The following is a 9,693-nucleotide window of genomic DNA, read 5'->3' as shown; positions in this document are numbered from 1 at the left end:
GGAGCAAATATGGCAACACACGTACTACCAAAGAGGCAATTCGAAAATCTTTGTAGCAAATTTAGACGTAAGAATATCAAGCTTTTATTCATTATATTATACATGCGGAGAAAAATTATTTTATTACGATGTTAATGAAAGCCTAAAATTTTTATTAAAAAAAAAAAATAAAAAGAAAATAGAATGAGGGTGAGATGCTCATAGATAAAGAGTATTTATCATTTATTGCTTAGGAAAAGAAAAGGACAAATATACAGTTTTTTTTTTTTTTTTGTCGTTTGGTGTGCGTAAAATACTAAAAAGTCTAAAACCCTCTCAGAAGAAAGTCTTCTTCTCCGACTTCGCGTGCTAGCTACGCGCGTATTGTGATACAGTACATACACTGACAGTGACCTCCAACTCACCGACAACGATATTGCTTCTCGCTCAGTTTCTCCCTCCACACCCGCCGATCCATTCTCTCTCTCGCGGGCATGGATTTCGCAGGAGCAATTCAAAGAAGTGGCTTTCCGGAGCTCTTGGTGATCGTTTCTCTCCTATTCTCAGCCATTGTAATCAGCACCACCAATGCCTCAATCCATGGCTACGACAACGAACTCTTCAGGGAAGTCGGCAATGCTTACCTTCTCTCCGGTGGCAGCGAAGGCATCGTTGCTTCTCTCACCTTAGACAAATCCGTCGCTTCTTCGATCCACGATGGCCGTTCTTATATCCGGTACTCTTTTCTCTCTTTCTCTCTCATACATGCTTAATATCTGTAGTATTTTTGTTTTCTTTGTTTATGCACGGTGTGGTGGTGACTTGGCTTGAAGTGAGTGATGCGGCATTTCTGAATATGTGGGTTGAAGTTGACATATCTTGGGGAAACTGGGTAGATCTGAGGTTACAGCGTGTGCATTTCTTGGTTTTATTTTTTGTTTGGTTGCTGAGAAACTTGAGGGACGTAGAATATGAAGTGTTTGGGGCCTTTGGGCCTAAAAGCCCGTCTTTCTTACGATAGTCTCATTCTTATCTCATTCTATAGATTTAACAACAGACAGAAGGGACTAGTGAACAATAAGACATCTACGGCTCTTTTGATATCAATCTGAGTTACATTGATAGAATGATGAAGCCAGTTGGGTAGATGTGGTTTTGTGCGTGGCTTTTATTGACCCAAAATATGAAATTTCTAATTTTCAATTTTTTTTTAAAAAATAATAATAATTCCGTTAGTTTTTCCACATTAATTTATTTTTTCTCCTAATTGCAGAAATGGAAAATAAGATTCAGAATCTTAATATTGCTGATAAGTAAACAGAAACGGACTTGGTCTTTTGCCGCAGCTGACAGTCATAATTGCAGTGCTACCAAATAAATTCTTGGAAAAAAAGAAAGAAAAGAGAGAAAAAAGAGGACTATCCTACATTATCAGCGGCTTAACAAACAAACAAACAAGCAAGAAAACATCATACCATTAAACTGGACTGAGCAAAGTGGTTAATATAAGTAACAACATGGAGAAAAAAAGCTTCCAAATCTCTAGTTAAAAGGAAAAGAACCAAATGAAAGTCACTTGAATTATTTGTTCTGTTTCTGTCTTTGTTCTTTTAATGAATGAGAGAGAGAGAGAGAGAGAGAGAGAGAGAGAGACTGCCTTGCTCTTCTTTCTACCCCTCCTACTCATATTGTTTTTTATTCTTTTCCATCTCTTGTTTGGGGATTCTACCACTCCCTTTCATTTGATTCATCATGTGTAAGAGGTTACACAAAATGTAGAAGTTGGGTTCTCGAGTTTGAGGAACAAGTGAAGAGGAGATTGGCACGCTAGTTGAAACGGATAGAGAGGAGTTCCTTTAAGGATAAAGACTCTTATCCTTTAGGAACTAGAATTTCTTTTTTCGACCTTGGTTTTTTGTTATCCAATTTCAGGCTATGTTTGTGAATCTTTAAATTTGCCATGAAAATGACTAGCAAGACACCTGAAGAACTTTTTCTTTTCCATGATCTTAAGAATTCTTTTCAGCAATTGAATGGATTCTTAAAAATTCCAGAGCGAAAAACTAAAAGATAACTGGTTGCGACGATCCAAATTGATAACGAGATGCAGAATGTTGTTTAAATTTTTAATTCCCTTTCTACATTCATGCATGTGAACATTATTAAGATTTGGTGTCTATGAATGGAAGCAATTAGACAGTGGCATATGTGTCTCCTCTTCCAGTGTACTCGGGGGTGTCTTATGCTTTTAATGAGATTGATTTAATGCTTATAAAAAAATAAAAATAAAATAAAAATAAAAAAAGAATGTAAGGAATTAGAGAATGTTTGATGGGTTTGATTCTATGCAATGATATGACCAAGAACTGGGTGTAAATATAAGCTCTTGTAGTAGGCCATGTGTTTAAAACGTTTTTGCATAAATGTGATTGCTTTCTTTTTCCTCATTAAGCTATTTGTTATTGCTGCAAGTGCAAATCTCTGAATTTTTCAATTGGGATAGATTTGATAATATAACCTTCTGGAGGAGCAAGGCTGCTGCTGACCAGCATTCAGACATGGAGCATAGTACCGGTTTAATACAAGTAATAATTTTTGAGGCTGCTGATCGTAATAATATAGGTGGTTCTGCATATGGTGGCCAAAGAGCTATATGCTGCACTCCTGATCTTGCTAAATTGGAAGGTTGTAAACAAGGTGAAGTCATTAGGAGACCTTCTGCAACAAATATTAACTGGCCCGTTGTTTTAAATGTACAGTTCGGTGGGAACTATTTACATACAAAAATGGCTTACGAGGAAGTTCCTATCACAAAGACTGGAATGTATAACTTGTTTTTTGTAGCATGTGATCCAAAACTCAAGGGGCTAACAATGAGTGGTAAAACAACATGGAAAAATCCTGATGGTTATTTACCTGGTAGGATGGCCCCATTGATGAAGTTTTATGTGTTTATGTCACTTGCCTATCTGTTTCTTAGTGTCATATGGTTCTCTCAGTATGTGAGATTTTGGAAGGATATACTGCAACTTCAGCATTGCATCACAACTGTCATTGGTCTCGGATTGTTTGAGATGATTCTTTGGTATCTTGAGTATGTAAATTTTGACAGTACTGGAATGAGGCCAGTTGTAGTTACAACTTGGGTTGTAACAGTTGGAGCGGTTAGGAAAACACTTACGCGCCTTCTTATTCTCTCTGTTTCAATGGGTTATGGTGTTGTGCGGCCCACTCTTGGTGGTCTTACCTCAAAGGTGCTGCTTCTTGGAATAACTTACTTTTTGGCATCGGAGTTGCTGGATATTACCGAGTATGTGGGGACCATCAATGACATATCGGGAAGAGCAAGGCTCCTTTTAGTTCTTCCTGATGCTTTCCTGGATGCATTTTTGATACTATGGATTTTTACATCTCTTTCAAGAACACTAGAGCAGTTACAGGTATCACATTTTTACTAGTGATTTGTTTCTATTCCGTTGTGTAATTTTTCTAGAGTAATACTAGAGACCACATTTTTTATCCCACAACTATCCCATAATGTTGACGTGTCAATCTCAGCTAATTCTTGGATTTTTTTTTTTTTTTTTTTTTTTTATAACAATGGTTGGTCCAAAGGTTAGTTGGGGTTACCACATTAGCATTGTGGGATAAAAATATAGTTTCTAGCATTATCTTCTGACTTGATCACAATAACACTACTTCTTTTGTATATTCCTATATCACTTACATTATTTTGCTTTGATACTTTCAGAAACTAATATAATTTCTGTCCAGGTAAAAAGGAGTTCTGTAAAGTTGGATATATATAGGAAGTTCTCAAATGCATTAGCAGTGACAGTAGTTGCCTCAGTCGCTTGGATAGGATATGAGGTATGGTTTTTAATTGAGTGTAATGGTTTTTAATCAAGTTGACATTGATTTAATATACTTGGTCAATTCAAGTGCTTGTTTACTGCATGTGGAATTGTTATGATTGTGTTTTCTTTTTATCTAAATGAATACAATTTTATTAGAAATCACATTTTGCTACACTGTTATCATGGAACAACTTTGCTTCACTAGGACTACTTGATTACTGGAAAGTCAGTTTTGGATCTGATGACTACTTGAGGTTTGTTTGAGATTCCATATTCTCATTACTTTTCTTCAGCCTTTTGAGTGGACCATTATGGTGGTTAACTCAGATAAGAAATTTACAGCCCTGCAAAAAGCAAAAGATCTGTTTCTGCATGGTTTAACAAGTTGACATCTTTCACCTAAGAGAAGTCCTTTGATAACTGTTCTCAAAAGTAATTTACATCATCTTTGGTCATCTTTGGCCATTTATTAACTTTGTTCTTATACTTCTTTTCCGTTGTTTTGAGATGTCATGGAATTTAGTACAAAGCTGTCTAATAGTTCAGTGATTTTGAAAATTGGGATTAGAGGAGCAGAAAAGCCTTCCACATCACATGCTACTCCTTCCAGCAAGTCATTGATAGATGGAACACCACCTTTATATGGGATCTGTTGCTTATGTACCCAAGTTTTCTTGAAGGATCTTAATAACACACCAGATTATGAAGTATGCCCAACATACCTGAGCCTAGTCAGCAAGCTTGCCATATAGACCTATTATTCTCTGGACCCCCTGTCATCTATTGCCGCATGCTTCTAGGTAAGGGTGAAGGCATTCTTGATAGGAGAATGACTACTGCAATGTAGCACATTGGGTGATTACAATCTCTCAAGTCCTTTGGCAAGCTTTTTGTCCTTGCTACAAATTGAAAAATCATCATCTCCTAGTCTATGCTTCACCTTCAGAGACAAGGAAAAGAAGGGAAATAAACTGAATTTTATTTTCTCAATGTTCACTTTGTCATGAGGAGAGAAAAAAACACGAAGAAGCAGTGGAAAGTAATATCTTCTGCTCCTTTCTTTTCTTTTCTCCTGTTTATATTTACTTGAGAATTACAAACAAATGGAGTGCTAGATTTCTTGTTCTGCAAACCAAAAGCTGGGTTTATTGGCTTAAAAGGGGCATTACTCAAGGAATGTTATAAGAGTCTCTTTACTTTCTTTTTTTTTTGGGGCGTCTGCTGTCTCTGTGTTTTTGAATCCTTTTTATCTGTATCTCTTTTCCATTTATGTTAGATTCTTTTTTCTATCTTTTGCAAGAACTTCTGCTTCTTCTAAGGGTTATTTTCTTATGAATTAATTGCTTTTATTACCCTTCAACATGTGATCGGGCAAGTACATTTTGAACAAGTTTTATAGACTGATAAGCTGGCTCCCACAGGTTTACTTCAAAGCAACAGATCCATTCAATGAGCGATGGCGGAGTGCTTGGGTCATCACTGCTTTTTGGGACATTCTCGCATTTGCATTGCTTTCTGTGATCTGCTATCTCTGGGCCCCATCTCAGAGCTCTCAACGGTGCGTTATAACCTGCAAAAACCTATATATTCAACAGGATGGTCCTCTTTTAAATTGGAATTTCTGATGCAGAAATGTTGTTTGAGACAGTGTTCTGCTGAAGAAAGCTTAGAAAACACTTTCAAAATTTCTTCTTGTCTCTAAGTTTTGAATTGCCTTTCTCAAGAAGGTCATTTGAGAATATTTTTACCTCCATATTTAATACCAAATCTAAACACACTGAAAATTCAGAAATCTTCCCCTTCTGTGTTGAGGAAGGAAACTTCTGATGATTTTATTCTCCATGATTTAATTTTATTGCCTATTTTATTCCCATTATTTCTGATTGTAATGTGCAATATTATTCTTCTGTTTAAACCTATGTAACTGTATGGTAGTGTCATTAAGGAATAAAAGATTGTTTCTTTTCTTCTTCTTCGTCCAATTTTTCTTCTTCTATCAACTTGGTATCAGAGCACAATCAAGAAGAAATCAAAAGATTTGTTTCTTTTTGTTTTGAGATGGCTGCTCAGATTGGCGCTAACAGATCAACGTTTGGTCTATGCTTGTTGCCATAGCAGACTCACATTTGAGATCTTTTGAGAAAGTTTAAAGCTTTTCAGGTGAGCCGCTAGTCGCTAGCGCACCTGTGCCAACCAAAACTCTTCATTCTCGATCAGTGTGGTTGCGTGAAGCAAGATAGGTGGCCTGATCTGAGTTGATTTCTGAAGAAATTGTGGTGTTTTGATGCGATAGTGAGTATTCTAGGGGCTTTGTGCGAGGGTGATGGAGGAGAGACCTAAACGACATGTCGTTTTCTATGAAGGTGAGAATGACAAGTTGTTTAGGCATGGAGCAAACGATACGTTGTATAGTCCTGACCCAAAAGGGTCGTTCATCTGGAGGCAAACGGCAGATAAGTCTCCCTAAACGATAGGTTGTTTAGAGCAGGGAAAAAACCAAAAACAATGTTGCTCTATATTTGCTGCTTACATACTATATGATGTGCATTGCCTAGTTTGTTTTATTTATTCTATTGTTGAGCCCAATTGTTGTGTATGGAGCAATTTTGGTTGGATGTCTAATTTAAAAATGTCAAAGATAAATTAGACATCAGAAATTCACCAAAAAAAAAGGGGGTAGAGAGTTAGGTGCTCAACTCTCCAAATTGCAATCATGAAATTGGACAAGCTTAATTATCTTGCTTGGTCATAGTTAGGGAAATGTCTATGGTGTTGTGCATGAGAGAAAAGCTTGGTGGAGAGTTGTGGTGGACTTTAAGTTTGGTAGTTCGTGGAGTGGGTGGTGTTCTAATGAGCCTCTTGGGATGCATGGGGTGGGGTTATGGAAGAATATTAGGAGGGGTTGGAAGAGTTCTCTAGCCATATTGGATTTGAGGTGGGAGATGGCTCTAAGGCTAGTTTTTGGCATGATCTGTGGTTTGGAGATATGGCTCTTAAAGATGCCTTTCCATATTCATATGGCATTGCTTGTGCAAATGATGCTTCTATTGTGGCTCACTTGGAGATTTCGAGTGCTCAATCAATGGTCTATAAGTTTTGCTAGAGTGGCTTATGACTAGGAGGTGGATATCTGTCTCATTCTTCAAGGTATTGTATTTAGGTAGATTGAGATGGAAAAGTGAAGATAAGTTTTGGTGGGTTCCCTCCAAAAGAGGTTTGTTCGATGTTAGATCCTTTTGCAATGTCTTGGTTCTCGCACCAATGGCTCTCATTTTCCGTGGTCGCCGTTCTAGGTAAGATTCTTACCATGGATAATTTGAGGAAGCAACATGCCATTGCGGTTGATAGGTGTTGTATGTGTAAAAGAAATGGAGTTCTTGGACCATCTTCTTTTCCGTTGAGGTTTTTGGGGCTTTATGGGATGTTTTCTTTAGTTGATTTGAGCTGTCTTGGGTTATGTCTAGACGAGTTGTTGACTTATATACGTGTTGGTGGATTGTTGGTAGTGCTCGGAGTGTTGCTGTGTGAAAGATTATGCCTTTATGTCTATTGTGGTGTCTATGGAGAGAAATAAATAACAGAAGGTTTCAAGACCGTAAGAGGTCTTTGGAGGAGAGTAAGACTATTTTTTTTATTTTCTGTATTTTTGGGCAGCTGCATTTGTTTATCTTGTGGTGATTAGTCATCATAATTTTCTAGTTCTTTTTTCTTCTTCTAGTTAGGGGTTTTTTCATGTATACTTATTGTGTACTTGGGGGGCCTTATGCTTTTAATGATATTTTGATTACTTATTTAAAAAAAAAAAAGAGGGAAAATGGGATAATTGAATGGTAGAATTCAGGAACCAAAATTAGATGACCCTGCTTGTGACAAATGGGAAGCAAGAAATTATACCATTATATTATGGTTGTTACATTCAATGCAACCAAAGATTAGCCAAGGATATTTGTTTCTTAGTACGGCCAAAGAAATTTACGATGCAGCGGTTCAAACCTAATCCAAAATGGGGAATGTGGCACAGATCTATGAACTGAAACGTCAGATTCATGGAACAACTGAAGAAGAGTGATATGTTGCAGCCTATTTTCATTGGCTTAGTGCATTGTGGTAGGAGTTGGATCACTACCAAAACTTTTACACTGCATGTGCTGCCAATGCTATTCAAATTCAGAAAATGGTTGAAAATATCATATCTATGAATTTCTAGTAGGATTGAATTCTGAATATGATCAGATTAGAGTTCAGATCTTGGGAGAGGAGTCTCTTCCATATCTTCGAGAGGCATTTGCCTATGTTCAGAATGAGGAGAGTAGCAGAGGTGCCATACTCCACTCTTCTTCCCGGGAACGATCACCCTTGGTTACTGCATCTCACCACACTAGAAAAGGGGATTCTAAGAGTCATGATAGCAAAAAAGCAATGGATGGTACTCAGGATGAAATGATAGGCTGCTTTGTGATCACTTTCATAAATCACAACGTACTCGAGATACTTGTTGGTGACTTCAACGCCGCCCTACTTGAGGTAGAGGAGGTCATTCTGGTGGTGTTACCCGCTCTCGAGCTAATCACCCTTTAACCATTGATCAAACTTCTGCTCCAAGCTTTTCTACTCTTGCAGCGGGACTCTTAGCAAGGAAGAATTAGGAACCCTCTGTCGGCTGATGTCACAGCTAGAACCACCTACAACTACATTCTCCTTCTTCGCACATTCAGATAATTTAGTTTCATCTCTGATTGCAACGTCCACTGTGTATGTAGCCAAATCTGATGATCCCTAGATAATTGGTTCCAGGACTTCCAATCTTATGAATAGTTTATCATCTCTTTTCATACCATCTATGTTCAGGCAGGGAAAAAGCTAAAATAGCTGATGGTTCCCTGTCAACTATGTCTGGCAAAGGTTCCTTGTAACTCCATCCATGTCGCTTTCTTTGTTTTACATGTACCTAATCTCTTCCTCCATTCTTAAAACAGGTATGTGGTTGGGTTTTCTTATTTCTTGCTTTTCTTTTTGATGAAAAAAAAGAAGCTGCCTAATCTCTGAGTGGTTTGTGGCTTGATTACATAGGGAAAACTAGTCCCACAATTTTTCGTTTTCTAAAGGTCCCCTCACACTTGTTTTGTTTTGACTTTTACTTTCAACCATACACAGGTATGCTTACTCTGAGGAAGTGGGAGAAGAATCTGATGATGAAGAAGCTCAATCTCTAACCAGGGGGAAGGATGAGGGTGATCTCAGTTTAGTCAAGCTAGAGAAGAATGTTGAAACAAATACCATTTTGGAACAAGAAGATGATGGGGAAGAGGATAAGAGGCAATGATCACTGAAGAAAACTTTTGTTGGTAAGTTGTGCCCAAAGGTCTTGTTAATATGAGCTCTGGGGTTGATATCAGCATATTCTCCATGGAGTAACTTTTATTGGTGAGTGACAACACTTGGCATGCCAGGAGGTGGTCTAAAATTTGGCTAAAAATATTCTAGGATTAAAAGGCTTCATATTTTTCATATTATTATTATTATTTTTTTTTTACAATTTAATCTTTGTTTCTTTGTGTATGTAACATATGTTGCAAATGGTGCCATCAAAAGAGTAAATCAAAACAGGGTTGAAATATTGGATGTGGATGCCCTAGATAAGCTGTCATTTTGATTCCGATGTTGGAATGTAAGTCAAATGTGTTAATATATTGTGAGATGCATCCGAACATTGAACGAAAGGAAAAATTCGGTTGTATTTAGCAGAGATTCATGTATCTTGACATTGTAGCAGATGTTGTGGAGTCATTTGATTAATGACTTTTTGAAATGTAATCGTTGGTAATGTGATTAACGACTTTTTTAAATTTTCATTTGA

The 9,693-nt window shown here is 37.3% G+C and overlaps 1 protein-coding gene across 1 annotated transcript; it reads left to right on the top strand.

The window, feature by feature from the left end:
• Positions 1–339: 339 nt before the first annotated feature.
• Positions 340–9,688, top strand: LOC132184731 (uncharacterized). Its single transcript, XM_059598469.1, has 5 exons — positions 340–715; positions 2,483–3,419; positions 3,754–3,849; positions 5,258–5,394; positions 8,991–9,688. The coding sequence occupies exons 1-5, from the start codon at positions 474–476 to the stop codon at positions 9,157–9,159; spliced, it is 1,581 nt and encodes a 526-aa protein (XP_059454452.1). The 5' UTR covers positions 340–473; the 3' UTR covers positions 9,160–9,688.
• Positions 9,689–9,693: the final 5 nt, after the last annotated feature.

Source organism: Corylus avellana, chromosome ca1, assembly GCF_901000735.1.
Source record: "Corylus avellana chromosome ca1, CavTom2PMs-1.0".
Classification (NCBI taxonomy): domain Eukaryota; kingdom Viridiplantae; phylum Streptophyta; class Magnoliopsida; order Fagales; family Betulaceae; genus Corylus; species Corylus avellana.
The sequence above is the reverse complement of the archived record's forward strand: the minus strand, read 5'-3'. Positions and strand labels throughout refer to the sequence as shown.